At 39.0% G+C, this 19,653-nt stretch overlaps 1 protein-coding gene across 5 annotated transcripts in view; it reads right to left on the bottom strand.

Moving 5' to 3' along the window:
* Positions 1-2,044: 2,044 nt before the first annotated feature.
* The window catches only part of cadpsa (Ca2+-dependent activator protein for secretion a), a 221,026-nt gene continuing 203,417 nt past the window's right edge, over positions 2,045-19,653 (bottom strand). For all 5 annotated transcript variants that reach the window (XM_088083262.1, XM_088083266.1, XM_088083281.1 and 2 more), the window contains 2 exons: positions 8,845-8,949; positions 2,045-6,750 (listed from right to left, as the gene is read on the bottom strand). In XM_088083262.1, the coding sequence (XP_087939388.1) occupies positions 6,577-6,750; positions 8,845-8,949 (279 nt within the window). In that variant the 3' untranslated portion in view covers positions 2,045-6,576. The remainder of the gene's footprint in view (positions 6,751-8,844; positions 8,950-19,653) is intronic.

The following is a 19,653-nucleotide window of genomic DNA, read 5'->3' as shown; positions in this document are numbered from 1 at the left end:
GGCTAAAATCAGTTTTCTTGCTGCCCCTATCCACAGCAGTGCATTGCTAAACTTCCATGGCAGAACCTACAACTGCTTCTCCAAATTGGGGGCATTCCAACATACAGCTATTGTAGGTCATACACTGACTATTGATAAGTATGTCATACAACCCCACTTTAAAAAGGTCCAAACTATCCCTTTAAAGCATCAACTGACAATTTTGAGTAATTCTCTTGTTACCTGTCTCTAAGACAAGTCTGATGAAAACATTCATATAGACTTAATCTGTTCATTGAGTTTAATGATAAAAGTGACTAAACAGGTCAATGTCCAGTTGCAAAAAAAATATTCATTTTAGGCAAGTAACTACATGGGAATAAACCCTTTTTTTTTTGCATCTACCACCGGTGTCATCCGAGGAGAAAGTCAAATTTCACCAGCCGTTGGATTTACCTCATGTCCTCCACTCTTGTCTGAAATCTGTTTTTCTCCCTGTTCGCCTAAGAAGGATTTGTTTCCCCCCCTTTTATAACATAATTAAAAGATATCCTGTCTTCTTTTAATTTGGGGCTATATTATATCTAATCCTCCCGACTTTACTTTCAGCTTCCATCTTGGGCTCTTGATTTGATTTTTGCGGTCATTGCTGATTTGATCTTCTGGCAATTCTTTCAATCTCCTTCTCCTAGATAATATCAGCTCTTAAAATGACTGATGCTTTAATCCTTGACATTAATCTCAGACTCTCTTTCTTAAGAAAATGCTGCTGTGGGGGGAGGGAAGGAGGCCACGGATTAACAAATATGTATTTTTTACAGTCTGCTGACACAACAGTCTTCATCCACTCTAAGTGGTCAGCTCTTTGTGCAAAAGTGACAGTAAATAACAGTATATAGATGAAGCTATACGTGTTGCTTTTTAATAGAGATGCAGTTCTGGGCTGAAACTGATACGGATGTTGAAAATAATTTGTCTGATAGCCAATTCTGACATTTTGTTTTTGTTGTTTATTTTGTTTTTGTTATTTATTACCCATTTTGGGCATGGGAAACCAAGAAATCTTCATTATAAAAACTGAACTGTTTAAAGTAATTCAGCCCTTCATAACACATGAGCACAAATTCAATCATAAACATTTATAAAGCAACCTTTAAAGTAACCTTCAGAAAGAAAAACATTGTTAAAAAAACTCTTCCAAAAGCCTTTTTACTGTATGTAAGCCAATTCCTCTTAATTTTACTGTAAATTGCTGTGAAAATGTCAGCAAATTTCCCCATTAAACAACTTTATGTATTAAAGATTCTTGTCGAAAATTACATTTACATGTCATAATAATGCTATAATTTACTGCTGCCCAGTACTCATTTTTACTGAATAGAACTTATCATAGAGTGACTCAATGAAACTTCTGTTAGCCGGATGTTAGTTCCAGATAAGAATTTGCTCTTCCTTGGATGGCGAAGCAGCAGTTCACCTTACTCTGCCCCTGATTGGCTTACCCTGACATTAATATCCTAACTCTTACCAATCCCATTCCTCATGCCACCGCTATGACATTGATTTCGGTACAAGATCGAGACGCCAAAAGCCTCCTTTAACGCCCAAATGATACGCCACTGAATAGCGTCAGCTGAGAACGCAGACAGGCAGAACTGGTCACGGTGTTATTATACCCCGACAGGACAGCGTCAGATTGAAATGCTGCAGGTAATAACATCATATAAGGGGCATGACGCTACCTAAACAGTGGGCAGGAGGGGCGGTGGATGGGTCCAACAAACTCCAGACTTTCATACAGGACATTTTTATTTTGCACCTTAAAATGTACCTCCTTCCCCAAATCCACCACATGCAGTGTAATTCCAACATCTGTTTGTGTTGACTTCACGTTAGCAGCATCCCAGAACATAAATAGCAGATGCAGAGGGATACAGAGAGCGTAATATGTAGGCAATGGAAACCCACCTTATAACAAATCAAAAGATTATAGACCTGTTTTTGAGCAAATCATCATCACATTCAGTCAGTTCACAGCAACAACAATTAATGAGGTGAAAAGTACTTTCCACATTTGCCATTCACTTTATTTAAATGTTCTTGGCCTTGGTGGGCTCTTCTAGAAGGCAGAAGCGTGACGAACCCACTGGTAACTGCACAAATGGAGCAAAAACACTTAAGGGGGTGAATACTGGGGACATGCAGTGTACTGTACTTGCACACAGGGCGACACACAGCTCTAGGAGTACAGTATAGAAAACAGCTGACAGAGGGGAAAGTACAGGCAGACGTTACTTCCCATCTTCCATTATAAAAATGTGGATCAGCTCCACCATACATCCTGGAATGAAGCACAGGGCATATACAAGAACATATATAATAGATGGCAAATCAACTGTATTATTTAAATGATATTTGACTAAAATAGAGAATTTGTTTTACTAAAATCGAAAATGTGAAAAAGGTTGAAAACAGGCTCTCGGTGTGATAAAAACCAAATGATATGTGTATTGCCTCGCTAAGGTATCTAGTAAACAAAATACAGGAAGGAAAAAGTCAGAGGTGTTAGGTTGATGTGGAAATCAAAGGATCAATGCTGTGAGACCACAAGCAGTTCGTGTTTACTCCACGTACAACTTGTGTTGTCACGGATAGAGTCATACGTAGGCAGTTTGACACCGATTCTTAAATTAGTAACACAGCATCACTTTCTATTCGTAAAAGACACATGCAGCTTTCTCACTCTCTGATGGAAGAACTTGTGGCATTCACACAAAGTGGGAGTCAAATGTATAGTAGAGGCCATATTTGATTACACTGAAGTCATCAGATGGTATAGTAACACAAACACACCTCCAATTTAAAAAAAAAAAAAAATCAAAATTCTCTTTCAATTTTACTGCACAAAAAAGACACACTTTCCCAAACATTTTTTTTTTTTACTTTTTTAAACTTTTTTGATAAGTGTGTGCCTTCCCTTTGTGTGCACAATTTCATATCTCATGCAAATTATCTCATATATGTAACAAGTTAACAAACTGAATGTGTTACATTTGGCGGCTTGGGTCAAACTAGTTTTTTACTTGTCACAATTATTCAAATTGATCATATATTGTTGATAAATTTGGGTTAATTACATTAATGTTTCTTTTGAATAAAATCCTAATGATGGCAATGTCAGCTGTCAGTCATCCATCCATTTGCCCATCGCTTGTGACCATACCAAGATACTTGCTTTAAAATGAGGTGTGGGTAATCCTGCTCCCCAGAGGATGATTCCTTGTTCAATTTTATTGAAATAATAACCTGGCAACTGACAAGTACATTTATTTGTGTTAAAAAACTATTTAGGTGAGATGTGTTCTGGCAATGTCAGTTTGTAGAGAGTTTGTAGACGGACTCTGTTGGATTGAGCGTTTGCTGCAGTTGAACTTCCTCTATACTGTATATCAACTTTTACAGTGTCTTGGACACTTGGGGGCATGTTTTGCAAATATAAAAGCAAGTTGCACAGAATTATTTTTTTGTTTGATACATTTTCCATTACAGGACCACATCCTGGTCATATAGAGGTTAAAGTCATTGAAAGAACATTTGAACATTTTGTTTGCCGTCTTACCCAGAGTCAGAGCAAATAATCAAAACCAATAGCAAAGAGCTTAGTATGTTTCCAGAGATACAGACAACTTTGATTATTTAAAAAAAAAATCTGATTATCTGTCATCAAATCAGGTGCATTTTTCAATGTTGCTATAACTTGCTGGTAAACAGTAACATTCCCAAACATGAGATAATAATGACACAAAGCCAGCCACCTGTGGAGATTGAAAAATAAAGCCAACGCAGAAGTGACAAAAGCTACAGTTCCTCTAATGACCACTAGAGGCTGACTTCAAGAGTGAGTCAATCCCCATACAACACCATTTTAATTATGCCCAATTTTACAGCAGAAATAAACATGTTTACAGCCTGATACAAAAATGGTTTTGGTCTCTAAAGCTAATTTCCCCCATTCATGATGACCGCATGGGGGATAACTTTTTATATAACTCAGCCGTGTAATTGTTATTAAGGCTTAAAGTTATGTACAATTATGGGTGTGGCCACTGTGAGTAACAGGGATGGGTGCCATCCATTGACACGGTGCTACCACAGTGACAACTTGGTTCGTAATTTGTTGTAAACATGGCATAACCACAGATTCAGAGTACAGGCATAGCCATAGCCTAGTTTCTGTTATTTCAGTGTGTTTCCAGTTAATGAAAGCCAACTGTAACATTTGGGTCACCTAAAAATGTCTTGTTAAGCATTTGGTTGTACCAAAAGACCCCTCTAAAGTTATTTTTTTCTGACAATTATATTTAGTTTTAACAGTTTTAAGCCTTTTTTTTTTTTTTAGCTTGTATTAGCATTATAGCAGTTAACCATAGCTGTAAAAGTATGCTAATGAGCCAGCAGGTAGTGTTAGATCCAAGATGGCCAAAATGCCAAACAAAAGATTTGAAACAGGAGTGTAAATCAATGGGTGGTGTCATGTCCACTATCTTGTACAGACCATGGATGACATGGAAGGATCTTTCAGTTCTTATTGTCTTTGGCAAATACTATACCAATGACAATCCCTAAACTTGGCTAACCCCACTAGCATGGTAAATGGTAAATGGACTGCACTTTTATTGCGCCTTTCTAGTCTTATGGTTAGCCAGCAGACAACTACTGACAAACTGCCAAAGCTCTCTGGGTGAGATTCGGACTTATGCTCCACCGATGAACCTAGACCTGTTCAGACAATATTAGGCTAAATAAAAGAGGAGAGAGAGAGAAGAAATTACATTGATAATGGCCTACTTATAGGACACCAGGTAAGAGGGCAAACACTGTGACTTTTCAAGATGACTGAATGCTTCCTTGAGATGTAAACGGCTGGATTGTGTTTACACTTTTATCCCTTTTTACTAAAATTATTCAATCTTTGCACCCATAAGTTTTATTTTTGATAATGATTTGATTTTCATTTGCTATTGACAGTTGAGATAGTCAGAAAAACATCAGATATTCTTTGAAAAGCTGGCAGAGAACAGATGAACGTTACGTGTCGTTACTGTCATATCTTATCACAGCGCATCATTATAAACATTTTGTTTAGATTTTATGGTTGAAAAATGATTCAAACCAATAACCAAGAAAAGGAATATGAAACCATTTTCACACCCTCCACAACAATGCTACATAAAGTAACTGCACTCACTGCACACTTTTCTAGCTTTTACCACGAAGAAACCTTGCTAGTTAGGTTGAGGAGAAAATAGTAAGCCCTATTGCTTGAGAACATTCAGGGGTAATTTGGAAAACATCTTGAGAATGCTTTTGTTTTAATTCTGTTTTGGGCTGCTTAGTTGGACCTTAAACCAAACAGTAACCATCAGTTGAGGAATGTATCAAATGCAACTTCAGCAGAGAAGAGTGCATCATGCAGTTGTTGGCAGGCTTACAAAAAAAAACATGTATCACTTGGAACCACAGCACTGGGGCCTTAAACAGGCTGTGCTCATAAACTTTACGTTTCCTCTGAAATGTAATTGTGAGCCCGTAATTCATGCATAATCTTCATATTTTGGAAGGCTACGATCATGTTATCAGTGCGCCAAAGGGACTAAACAAGGAAGTGGTCTGGAGCGGTCTTGTAGGAAAGCAGGTTGGGGTTGTGGCTGGGTAACAAAACCACAAACTTTCCCCTCAAGACTCGTATTCAGAACTGTCTGATTCATTTTAAGATACCTCCTTAAAATGTTTCTTTACCTAAACATAACCACTGTAACTTTAATTGCCTGAATTTAACCTCTGTAAGTGTATGTTAGTTATGCAACTTCACGTTAAGGACATGAAGTCATTCGTTGGGCGCTAATTTGTAGGATATCATATGAACCCTTCCCTGAGGGTACATTGCCTGAGTCCTTTGTTGTATGCAGTAAGTTCTCCAAACAAACTGCCTAAAGGAAAGAGAGTATCTTAGCGAGTCTTAGCGAGTCTTAGCATGTCTTAGCGACAAGCCAAAGGAAAGCTCCGGAACAAAGACTGTAGACATTTTGGGCTGCAAAACATAAAGGTACAACGATGTGTTTCATGCCTTTAATAAATGAACTCAGTGTTGGATGCAATCACTTGCCTTTCCTTATCTTATTTATAAGTCAGCTTCACATGGGGTTCACGGTCACATCTGTGCTTGTTGCACACTCATGTCACATTTTGGCCTCTTGGATACTCTCCGAATGCATTTGCTTAGATTTAGTTTTAGTTGGGAGGAATTAAATCTCAGTGAACCTATGTGGGGAATTTTCAGATGAATTCATTGAAATGACAGCCTTGCATATTGCAAGAGTTTAAAGACACAAAATGCCTTTTCCTCTCATTAATTCAAACTGAAATGTGGAACCATAATAGATATGAAGAACTGAAACAGCAAACAATGGAGGGAAAAAGTTGGATGTTAGCCCAATCTGATTTGACCTCGTGGAAAGGCTGCATGGGTTCTCAGGCAGTATACCGCTCACCCTCTGAACAGCGTTGACATTCTGGTCGTTTTCAGGCCCCTTGTATCTAGTTATCGTTGTCCTCTTCATCACTGTCCTTCATGGAGATGCCTTGCATCCCTCCTTCCCTCACAGAGGCAGTGGCTTCTTCCAAGGTCAGCCGGTTTCTCACTGTCTCGTACATCTTACTGTTTAATGTGGAGTCCAGCACCCCTTGAAGGCGGAAGTCACGGTACTTTTTCTATCACAAACAAACAAAACAATCAGAAGGTTAAAGATCTGCTGAATTAGTCTCAAAGGGATTATTAGAGCCTCTGTTTCATCTGAGCAAGAGAGTAGTGGTCCATTTTAGCACAGCATTTAACCTTAACCTCAGACATACACTTTATATACAGTCTCAGAAATTGCCGTAAGATATGAAGCAGGTGGACCTAAATTCACAAGACAACAGGCAAAAGGAAGTCAAAAGATCACTTTTAATTTCAAGGAAACATTTTCTTTTCATTTATATGCTGATGACACTACCCTTTACTGCTTTGCACCCACTCCTGCTAAGGCTTATGAGTGTCTCCAGTATGCTCTCAATAGAATGCAAGAAGAACAGCCCTTTCAGCTGCAACTTTTCCTGAATGCATAAAAAAATTAAACTTTTTTACTTTATTAAGATCAGTAAAATCAGCTTTGTCTGAGAAAATTGTTAGCAGAAGGGGTCAACATATTGAATAGGTATCTACTTTTAAATATCTTGAGTTTTTAATTGATGACCACCTCTCTTTCAAAGCACATACAGTATCCAGCATGTTGCGATAAAGCTGAGATTGTTATTTGGCAATTATTTCAGAAATAAGTCTTGCTTTTCTTTTTGTGTGAAACAGAAACTGGTGGAGTCTACCTTTTCTCCTGTCATTGATTATGGTTATGTTTTGTATATGGATGGTCCTGCTCACTAAAGGAGGGTGTGTATCATGGAGCTCTGAGCTTTACTAAAAACTGTGGATCTCCTACTCAACATTGTGTCTTATACTCAAAAGTCAATTGGCCTGCTTTAAGCACACACTGCCTCTGTCACTGGTATGTTTTATTTACAAAGCTATTTCCAATTTACGTATCTTCTCTTTTTAATATCAAATATGGAGACTGTGACTTTTGGGTCTTGTTGTGCCCAAAGTCAGAAAAGAGTTGTAGAAAAAAAGGTGACGCAAAATGAGCTTCAAGAAATGGTGACCATGAATGTGTTTAAAACCACAGTGAAATCTACTGAGTCCAGACTTTTTGTGTATCCGATCTTTCTGTTTCTCAAATCTGTGTGCTTACATGTTAATTATACTTGTTGTTGAAACTCTGTGTTGCTGCTATTCTTTGACAGGTCTCTCCTGTAAAAGAGATCTTTGATTTTAGTGTGACAAACCTGGTTGAATAAAGACTAGATAAAATAAAAATAAAACAGCAACTAAATATCACACGATCAAATCAAGGATCCAACAAAAAAAAAAACTAACTGAAAGCTAGGACTTAAATACAAAGTAGACTAATGAGGGGATGATATGATGTGCAGGCAGAGAAAAGGGGCAGAGGAGCTCAGCTGAGGGGAATAAGGTGATCAGGCAGAAGAGCGGGCAGCGAGCTGATTGGCTGAGAAACTGAGGAGCAGGACGGACTAACAAGGCTGATGCAGGACAGCTGTGGTAGCACAGGAACACACTTCTCTACCTTTAGTATTATTACTTTATTTAATTTTTTAAAAATTTGTTAGCAGTTCTGACTCACATGTTATATTGTCACATATTTTTATTGGTTTGTTCTTCATCTTAATAACATTATTTTTTTGTTTTTATTTGTATTGTTAATGGATTTGATTGGCTTTGTTTTGTGCCCACATCTTGTACCCCACACTTTGTGCTTCCAGGTGAAATAAAATAGACTATATAAATAAAGTTTGCTCACTTGCTTGATTCAAACAGGCAAAAAAACTGTTTCCACCTACTCATGTTGTTTGCTGTATTTCCGGAAGTATGAATTGTACTGGAAGACTGGACATCAGTGTACTGCTGTCACTCACTGTTAAAAGCCTACACTCTGCCAGAAAGGCCAAATTAAAGAAAAAAACAAGTAACAAGTGCAACTGACAAAAACACCACACTGTGTGTGAATAGAGGAGACAAATCAATTTTAACAATAATAAATATCAATTGAGGTGGGAAGCCACAAAGAAATGTTATAATGTTGCAGAGTTATACAACAAGCTCTTATAACCGTGTCACTGATTTTTGAGAGAATTCATATAAGAATACATTTAAAAATGTGATTCATAAATGTAAAGGGCAACTGTTTTTACCTTGACAATCCTGATGAGAATCTTCAGCTGATAAACGTGGAGCTGCAGGTCCATCCGGTCAGTCAGCCATGTTCCCAGAAGGTTCATAGTGCTGGTGTACCATTGCTGTAGACACACAAGCACACAGTACGTATCATTGTCTGATATTCCATAAAATAAATGCACTCAAAGCTTGTGAACTTCACACACATCAAAAGAAACATTTCAACACTCAAAACAATGAATTCATAACCTTTGCAATTAGTATCTGTGATCCATCGACTTTGCTGGTGGTGTATTTGGCAGAAAGAGCATGTGATGCCGACCCTGCAGTGCATCATCGTGACAGTTTCCTTGTGGATCACTGAGGGAAAGGCCGGCGGCGCCAAGCTGACAAACAAATCCTCGGCACAACGACGTCTCTAATCTGAAGATGTTCATGTCGTGTCGGCCGCACGGCCTCATCAAGCCATTAGAAAATGACACTTGGCAGTTCAGCCACACTCTTAGAGTCTTGCCTTGGAAGTTTAGGAAACATTTTCTACTCTTGTCATGTGGGCCCCCATCAAATGGTCCTGTAGGCTTATGATCTATTCAAGTCTGGAGCGTGGACCTCAGGAAGATCCAGCAGCCAGTGAGACTTCAGTTAGTGGTGATCCTAATAACGTGTAAGGCATATGATGCTCTTGGTGCTCAGAAGCATGTTCTGCCATTGGCACACATCAAAGTCCATGATACAAACCTTTTGCTTGTCAGTTTAGCAGTATGTTTCCAGCTGTATTGCCTCTGAATGTTGAGGTCACTCTCTTGAATGTGTGCCTCTTGAGTTTTTTAATGAGAGACAGGTAAGTGATTCGGGGAAAAGAAAGCTTAGAGCTCCAAATATTTCTGTCACTTTCAGCTACAGAACTACACACGAAACTAAGCTAGTGACAGCACTGGATTGTGTCCAACAATGTCCCTAATAAGACTGGACTATGCTAAAATAAAATACACTAAAATGGACAAGCTTTTGTCCTGGTAAGCCAGATCTTCCCTATTATTTACATTATTATTGACAATATACAAATATATGTGTCGTGGTGATAGCCTTTGCCGTACTGCCACTGAACTTTGCGAAACAGGGCCAATCTGTATTGCAGTGTCAGTCAGTCTGGAAGTCTTATTTGATCTCACGACATTCTAGGACCTAAGACCTAACCTAGGACCTGTACGATTTCGGGATCACATTTTCGTATGGTCATTTGGGCCTGGGTCAAGTCCCATTCTACTAGATCACAACAGGATCTGGGTCTGTTTATCATTATGTTTAATTCCCAAGTGGATGCGATAAGACCCTCTCAAAAGAAAAACGTTACGATTACGATTACAAACATAGGATCAGATTATGAGAGTAAAAGTAAAGTGAACAAACTGCAGCAGCTGCTTCCGCAAGTTGGAGGTAGAGTGGTGGAAAGACAGGTATTGAGCTCAGCAACATTCACTACTTGGATTAATTTTATAAAAACTCTTGATATTCTCTCAATGAGTGGATACTTGCCAGCAAAAGGAAGATCATTTATCAAGGAAAGAAAACAAATTTAGACTTTCTCATAACTTCAAAGGTAGAGAGAGAACTCTATTAGCCATCTGTCTTCTGATGACTTATACTCTTAGACTCTGCTGCTCATGGTTTCAGAAAAATAAACTGAACAATTATGTAGAGACTCTAACTGATCTAACCATGTGTAGCATGTCCACATTAATGCAACAAAAAGTTAAACTTTTCTATCTTTATGTTGATCTATGCCGCTTAGAAATATTGTAAACTGGTCACTGACAACAACAAAGACAACAGCAATTTTAGTAACAATGTTTAGAACTGGGTTTGTCCAGTCTCTAAAGTAGACCCGCCCGGGTCCTAGGACTCTCACCTTGAAGTATCTGTACTTACCTGAGTTTTAATATTTCTGACAACTTTCACTTTTACTCACTACATTTCTCCTACACATTTACTTCCTACAAAATATGGAAGAAAGGGAGAAAGGGACAGTCACATGAATATAGAAAGTAGAGAGAAAGAAAAACTGGACTTGACCTTGTTCTTCATCAAATGTAATGTACGCTCCATTTTTAAGGTGGTATGTCAAAAAAATTAACTTAATAACCCTCAAAATTCTGATTGCTTGTTTTTTATTATTAGTATTTACTTCTACTTTTACTTTCAATACTTAAGAACATTTAATATGATAAATTACTTTTGATACTTTAGTAAAGTAAATATCAGATACTTTTACTCACGAAATGATGAAATACTTTTACTTCTGCCAAAGTCATTTTCTGGTCAGAAATTTGTACTTTTACTCAAGTATGACTGTCAGGTACTTCACCCACATCTGAGGTTGGGCACAAACGGGTCTGATGGTACATGTTTTCAAATTATTGGGTCCAATCGGATATTGGAGCGAATTTCCCAGGTCAAATTGAGTTAAGGTCCATCAGTTTGGACCAAGCAACACCTTTAGTGTTTGGCAATTTTCAAGTCTATTGATGAAAAGCCAGGTGAAGTTGGTATTAGAGGAATACTTTGTTGATTTTCAACCAGCTCTGTATCAAAACAATGTGGGCATAGATGAACACACATGTACATTCCTCCATCTAACCAATGCCTAGATACCGGTCAAACGGTAAAACTAGGCAGTGCTGATCAAATATGAATAAAGATCAGAGGGCGGCTAGTTTTGATGAAATTCAGCCTATGAATGTAGCTAGCTGTCTACCTTTCAAGGTCGTGTCGTCGTTTGTGTTTCGCTTATGAATTATCTATCTGAGACATTCGAATCTGTTAACATCTCGACTAAAAAAAATGCTTTAGGCAGCCCCTGCCGTCTCCTCTTCCTGGTACTGCACACCCACACTGAATCTTTTAGAGGTTTGGAGAACCGCCTGTACAGGTCTCCTCTCACCCCTGGTTATAAGTCAATATGACAAAGAAATATACTAAAGAAAGATGGTACTTGTGGCCAGTAACACACAGCAAGACATACTGTGCTCACAGTCTGCTCTCTGTGGAGCCCTGAACCCCCACCACCACTCCACAGAGAATCTGCGCTTGTTTATTCAAAGTTTATTAAAACTGAATGTGTTGCATGTCTAAATTGCACCAAATTTGAAAAGGTACATCCTTGAGTGCAATAACACCTCCAAGTTTGAAGTACACTGGATGAGCAGTTCTCAAGATATACTAAGGACAAACTGACAGAAAGTCTTACTTGGTAGTCAGATACTAATATACCTTTTCTGAAAAAAACACCACTAATGGAAAGGTGACTTCAACAACTTCATAAATCACAAACCACCGCAACGACAAGTGTGTCCCAGCCGTGTGCATCACTTTTGAGTACTTCCTGGAAACAGTTTCCGTAGGTGTGTGCCACTTGTGGAGTGGTTCTGTGTTCGGTTATATTTTCTGTGTCTGCAGCTGACCTCTCAGGGCCACCGTACACTGCTGAGTTTCAGAACTTGGCTGTTTTTGCTTTGCTGTGCAGTAAACATAATTCAGTCAGTGCACATGAAATACCGAGGTACCAGAGCGAGCCCTGGTCCTGTTACCACTACTTACACAGGTGCTATAAGCTGCAGTCTTAAAATTCTCCCTATGCTTTATTTAGACGAGCCCTCTGTGAACAGTGACCTCTGCGAGGCACAGTGAGCTCAGAGCACAGCAACCATGCAGAAACAGAGCCGAAAGGCTGCAGATGTTTCTCTGTGGGCCCTGGCTGTTGCCAGTCTAATTGATGGATAATGATGAGCGGGGCTGATACTAATAGAAGCCGACTGACTTTGAACAGTCAGGGTCACAGCAGAATGGATGGGGGGCTGGAGAAGAGAGAGGAACAGGAAGGGGGTAGCAGAGTGTGTATGTCTGTTTGTTTAAGACAGACCAGATGCCAAAGGGTAATTTATAAGTTGCACAAGACAGATTTTATCCTTGAAATTAAACAACTTTTTGTCATATTGATTGAATCTGAGGTCTTGTGTCTATCAAATTTGACCAAGTGTAAAGTCAAAGGTATTTTCTGCTCACTGCAAAATATTGACTGACCAGGTTTTCAACCACATATTCGTCTAACATCAAGGGGTGTAGATGATAAGATATAAAATCACTCAATATTAAGCAGCTCCTTGTGGATACTCAGATAATTCACGAAATAAAGATGTTGACAAAGTTGCTTCATAAACAATTACAAATTTGTTATTTTAACGTAGGAGGCCATAGTAACACAAAGATGTAAACTGTGTTTGCTTTTTTTGCAAATATCTATCTCAACTTTTTAGTACTGGATCAGTGTGCTAGGTACTCCAAGCAGAGGGGTGACCAAAAATGGAACCTTTTCAAAAGTACTAAAGGTCCAATCCACAACTTTTCACCATGGAAACATGAAAAATGAGTACCAAACTGAACTGAACTGCTGCTGGAAACACCCCATAAGTGACAAATTGGGATGGCAACTTGTTATATAGTCTTGCAATGGCAGAGATGCCTACAGAGATATTTGAAATTAGCCCTGGTCTGGATATCATAAAGTTTTAAAGGAACTGTTCCTCCATGAAACCCTCCAGTCCCATCACTCCTGGCTCCTCTCCTGGCCGCACCCACTTTCTCTCTCCACTGAACTACCAGCTATAGCTGCTAACAGAGCTATCACTATGGCTTTTATGTTCCTTTGTCTGCTCAAACTCATCTTCAACTTGTGATGAGTTGTCATCCGACCTCCACAGCAAGTCATTCGCACTGCTATGTCATCGGTTGTTACCCAAACGCATGTGTCTCACAAATGTGACATTTCTTTGTTGTTGTTCCAAAGTGCATGGGTGTGACATTAGTGGGTGCGTGTGAGGGCAGAGGTCCGGTCACACTGATGTGAGATAAGGGCCACTTCAAACATGAGTGATTGGATATAGGGAGCACATCGGTACTGACCATCAAAGTGAAAGTAGCCTAAAAGACAAAATAACAGCCAAAACAACATCGAATTGAAAGTTTTCGCAGTCCCGGAGATGAACTTTTGGAATACATCTTTGGCATCTTACTTAACTTGAGTATTAAATTGCCCATCTGCACTAACAATGAATCATCATGGTGCAAAAACAAATGATTGCACTTTCTGCCCAATTTTGAATCACAAGAACAAAAACCTGCTCAGGTGGGGAGAAGAGGTAGAGATAAGGTCTGCATGTAGGTCAGGCTCAGCGGGTGAAAGAGAGGAAGGCTGAGCTGAAGCAGTGCCTGGGTGAATCAGTGAGGCGACCTGGTGCCAGCAGCTTCCTATCTGTCGCTGTGTGCCTGTGAAGGCTTCGGCGTGGCAGCAGGCCTGTGATCTCGCCCCGAGCACAACCCCCTGCCGAGAGGCCAGGCCTGGAGTGACTGATCCACTGACTGTCTGCTCTCCCTCTCTCCATCATCCTCTCCTCCCTCGCTTCTCCTTTTCTTAAGACTTTGCACCGTGCCACACACAGCTCCCATCTGCAGCCATTTTTTTGCAGCAGCCATTTTGTGTCCTGTTCCGCTTTACTCCTCTTCATTTTATATAAAAAAAGAGGCTTTGACAGCTATGTCACAAGTCCTCTTGCTGCCATGACTGGCATTTTGGAGGTCTGTCAGGGACATCTTGTGTACACATAATGCCTGTGATTTTCATCAACTTTAAGATCTTTTTAATGCCAGTTTGAATGTTATACCAGTTTCATTTAAAAAAAACCAAAAAAAAAACAATGAAAGTGACTGTTGATTCATCAGGAGATATCTGCACAAATAGTTTAAATTCTCACCAGAACAGGACACAAGGAATGCTGAAACTGATTTTATGACACGAAAAACTTTCTGTGATTTACACAGTTTTCCTTATTCCAGTTCAAGGATCGAGGGTGTTGTATTAGGTATAGATGAAAAAAAACTTTTTCAAATGTATGATTTGCACTGATGAGTGAAGATGTTTAACATTTCTTGACTAGTTTTAATTTGAGCTTTCATTCTCTGCCCAAACCAGACTGGGCCCGACCCAAACCGCTGTGTTTGAGCCAGGCCAAGCTGTAATTTCTAAAAATTTCTAATGTACGGACTTTGTTGCCATCCACCCATCATAATGAATGAAATATTAGAGTTAGAACTAAAACTGCTGTCTTAGTTTGAGTGTGTGCAGGGCTTGGATAGAAACTGTCTCGTTTCATGTGGGGTCAGGCCTGAATTTTTGAGCCCCATTAGAAACGGTTAGAATAACTTTTTACAAATCTTAATGTGATTTGATACATGTTTTCTTACTTCTTGAACAAAACTCAGAAGTACCTGTTTAACTTTGACTCTAGATCTTGTCTCGAAAAGGACACTGACATAACCAAATAGAATTAAAATAGAATGGCTGCAGTTCCGTTCAGTCATTAAATTCAGTGATAAAAATGACGGACACTGTCTCAGGGGCCATTTAAACAGCAACGGTTCTTACATGAAACATTAAACTTTTGTTGTGGTTTGGCTTTTTGTTCACACGACAATGGCATTTCAGGGGCCTGAAAACGCAAAATTTTTAAACCATCAACCAATTTTGAACAGTGACATCAAGACCACACTTTGCACATGTCATGGTGTTCTTCTATAGTGTGTCATTACAAAGTTACATCGCCAACTACTGGTCTGGCATGCGCACTACAGCGTTTTTGGTTGTTTTTGCAGATCCATGTTCACAAGGATGATTCTTGCTATCATATGAAAGTATTTTAATCACATGAACTTTTTTAAAAAAAAAAATGTATGCAAAGGAAAGACTGTTTTTAGTAGGACCACTCTTGTCTAAACGTGGCCTCAGTTAACTTGTATCTGACAAGTCCACCAAACTAAACAACAAAACAGAACACTGGAAATGCTTTCCATAACAGCCCACTGGTGAAGGATCATGGAAAGAATGCAGATGAAACGTTAATTAGGATTCTCTGTCATAGTGAAGACACAAATACCCTGTTGACATGCAATGGGCCATGGTTACTATTTCGACCCATGTTATGTTATGTGTGTCCGAAATGTATCAAGTGCAATTATTTAAACTGGAAACATGATCTTTTTCTAAACCGTGTTGTGTGGCCAGTAACGCACACTGTGCAGCCACCACTTAATCCTGTGTTCAAAGGCTGTGGTTGGTCATTTCATATATTACTGTGAGATCACGGTGAAAGTTTTTACACCCAACAGATCTTACCCATTTTTGGGTTGGTTTTATCAGTGAGTCAAGCAGTGTGAGGGTAAAGGAAGCAGTTTACCATACCGTTCACTGTAGACAGGTTTCCATTACCCGTAAATCATGCAAACAGAAATTGCAGATATAAAAAACGCCTAATGGAAACACGTCAACGTTTCGAAAAAATTCCCATTTATCGCAAAAAAATTTCTGCACTTACATGAGATGGTGTTTCAGGCGATTTACAAAAGCCATATTTCGCAAAACTTTTTTTAGCTTTTCTAGGTCACATGATGCTATTGCTATGTGATTGTCAGTAGGAACTGGCTCTCTCGGGGATGATGCAACAGGCGCTACAAGATGTGTGTTATTGCATCGCATAACTCTTCAATAAGTTGAGCGGATCATCCTGAGGTTTTGAATCCACAATTCCTCGTGGACTATCACCTCCCAGAAATCCCTGATACGTGGCCGCTGGCATGTATAAGGGGCTTTTCTTTCAATTTTCACTCGCATAACACGCCTGTTTGGCCTTGGATTGGAAATAATGAGGGCTAGTGTGGTGGCTGCAATAGAAATAAAGCTGCTCATGTTTTCAACATCCATCACCATGCTTCTTGGAATGTTATCGCAAAACATCACTCAATGGAAACAGTCAACTCACAATTGTGTTTCATCAACATTTTGAAATATGAAAAAGTTTTGTGCAAATCTGTGATGGGAATCCACCTAATGGTGTTGAAAACTGGTTAAAATACTGACTGAAACTATACTTGATATACAGTGCAACATACCTTCCAGTCAATCAGAAAACAACTTTTTTTAAACTGCCATTGCATAAACTGTCCTTTTTATATATCCATGATGAAATGGTCCTAAGAAGCCCCCAAAATTAGTCATATCAGTTGAACTCTGTTGCAAGATCACAGTCTCTGATGTAATCAGCGGCGATTATCCAATCCATGAATACCAGGCTGATACTTGTGGAGAGCATTATTCTCAAGTTGTCTTGGAGAGAGTCATCTTCTTAGGAAAGTAATCACAGAATGCTTCCAGGCAGATGGGCTACGTGCTTGACATTGCATGCACAATCAGGTACACAGCTGTTCATTTTCCCAGCTGTTTCTGCTGGCCCTGCTTATGTGATGCATCAGCCCTGAGCCCCTCGAGTTTCCCTTTGGATCCACTGTATAAAGTTGTAAAGGAGGGGGCCAGATGTGGTTTTACCTCATTATGTATTTTCAAATGTGTTTCAATTAATATGCTCAATGTTGCCTAACATAGAAACTGGATAATAGTCTTCTAAAATAATTTTACAATCCTAGCTTCCACATCATATTTTTGCCATCATTTTAGTGAACAGATCTAAATACACACAGTTTCCACATAACAAGCACAAAGCTGACTTAGATGAGCTTGATGTCAACGTACTGACAATGCATTTTAGGTTTGACTGCTAATTTATTGCTTCTAGACTATTTTGATAAGATCCGCTTAACCCTTTGAAACCTGGATTGACATCTGGTGCTATTCACAAGCCATATGACTGTTTGAAAACTGAGCAAATTGGTTTGACTTCTTCTAAAAACATGGGCAAAAAAGGCAATGACCATCTTGAAAAAAAAGTCCCACAAATTGCAAGAATTTTTACCTGAAATGTATATATATATATATATATATATATATATATATATATATATATATATATTAGCAACACTTTTTCTAGGTCCTTTTCTTTTTTGTTTTTGGCTTATGTTCATGTAATTTTCTTGTAATTTCTTAACAATTTTTTTGCTAACTTTTGGGCCATGTCTTGTTAAGCTTGTTGCTTTCCTCCTATGTTTTTGAAAGAAATTAAATCAATTTGCTCAAGTTTCAAAGGGTTACAGGCTGAGAATATGGTGATGTCATTAAAATATTTTCTTGCAAAGTGCTGATGCAGGACACTTTGAAATCTTAAGTCAACTAACAATGACAATGAAGAGATTTTTCTCTCAAAACTTCTCAAAATCATTCTGATTTTGGAGAGCTCTCAAATCACCTGCTACTGCTCATGAAGTCTTTTGCCTTTAATGCACTGCAACAGTTGAAGTCCACTTAGACCTAGTTCTCATGTACGCAGGTATTTTTTAAAACAGGGTTTCTCCCTCCGTTCACAGAACAGAAAAGAGTACAAAAAAAAATTCCCCAAATTGTTGTCCCCAAGTTGTGAAATATGAGTATCGCAGAGTTATAGAGTCTCACTGGCTCTTTGGGACTGTTGCTCGAACTGCAGACTATACTTCCACATTATTGCGTCGCCCGCCAACCATGCTGCTGCCACTGGGGCACGAAGAGTGTAGGCCCGGTTCAAAAGACTTACCCGAATCTCTTATTATCTCATTATCTTGAATAACTCAGTAATTCAAGATAATGTTACTGCGCTGACTATTTCTCTCCTAGAATGTTTTTAGAAAGACATTTTAGCGCCCTGTTTAGCTGTGATGCTGAGAGATTGCGGACAGGAAGTGGGCGCCACACTGCTTTCCACAAATTGGAGGCCAAAAAACTGAGATAAAAGGGTAAAACTATGCGTCATTTTTCAAATATAAACCAAGATTCTGTTATTGGGTTGTCAGCTTCCTGCCTCAGTAAGCTAAAATATGTTTCTGAAAACATCTGTGTAGCAGTAATGCGAGCTCCGGCTGTCATTGTTTCTCTCGGACCAGCGCACATTACGTCACCCACCAGCAGGAATGTTTATTAGTCTGGTACATCACACTGTTTCTAGTAGTTGCAGGTTTTTTACCTCTTCAGCAAAAGCGTCCTTGTTCTGTTGTCTCTGGTTATGTAGCAACAATTACAAAAGTATTTGTGTCTTTCTATTATAGAGACAGCCCAGTTTTTTGTGAGGACTCTCTTTTTGTTGGTGAAATACTTCTTTTAACCTTCTTCATAATCTTTTAGTCGTCTTTTGCCTCTCTTCAAAACAATCGACTGCATCATTTAATTTTCAAGTCTTTAACTTTTGCCATCTTTGTATGATTTTCTTTTTACACTGATATGGTTTCTTATCCTGATCCACTATCATTCCAAACAGGAAGGCTGGTTGTTTCTCCTGCTATGACTTTATCCGTCATCCCAACCAAATGGTATTCTTTACACCATTTCTGGAGCAATCTTTTCACCTTCTCTAACACGCAACTGTTGAACTCTTCAAACAAACTCTGTGTTTCAAAATAGCCACATATAAAAGCTACAGTTTCACTTCAACCCTCCAGACAAGGTAACAGTTCTTCAGGGCAGGATTAAGACGTGGTGTCCACATACTGACAGTGACTTTGACGTTTGTTGAGCTTGTCAAATGAACAGTGATGGTCCTTCTTGCTTTGTTCCTCTTGGCAGGGACTAACAAAAGAAAATCATCCGAACAGACAAATTCACCAAAGCTCTCTTTTTTTAGGCTGCAGGGGGATCAGCAGGGGGCTAGCGCTTGTTGACAGCCAAAACAAGCGTAATATGGCTCTGAATACATAATGCCATAACCCGACAGGGATCAAATCTGTGACATTCTAACGAGTTCCATCTAAAGGAAGGGCCTCCATTCCTTCAACTGGGTTATTTGTGTGTGTGCATTTGTGTG

The sequence above is a fragment of the Plectropomus leopardus genome, chromosome 2, assembly GCF_026936395.1.
Source record: "Plectropomus leopardus strain MGB_pleo_1.0 chromosome 2, ASM2693639v1, whole genome shotgun sequence".
In the NCBI taxonomy this organism is placed as follows: domain Eukaryota; kingdom Metazoa; phylum Chordata; class Actinopteri; order Perciformes; family Serranidae; genus Plectropomus; species Plectropomus leopardus.
This window is presented reverse-complemented; position numbering and strand designations above follow the sequence as displayed.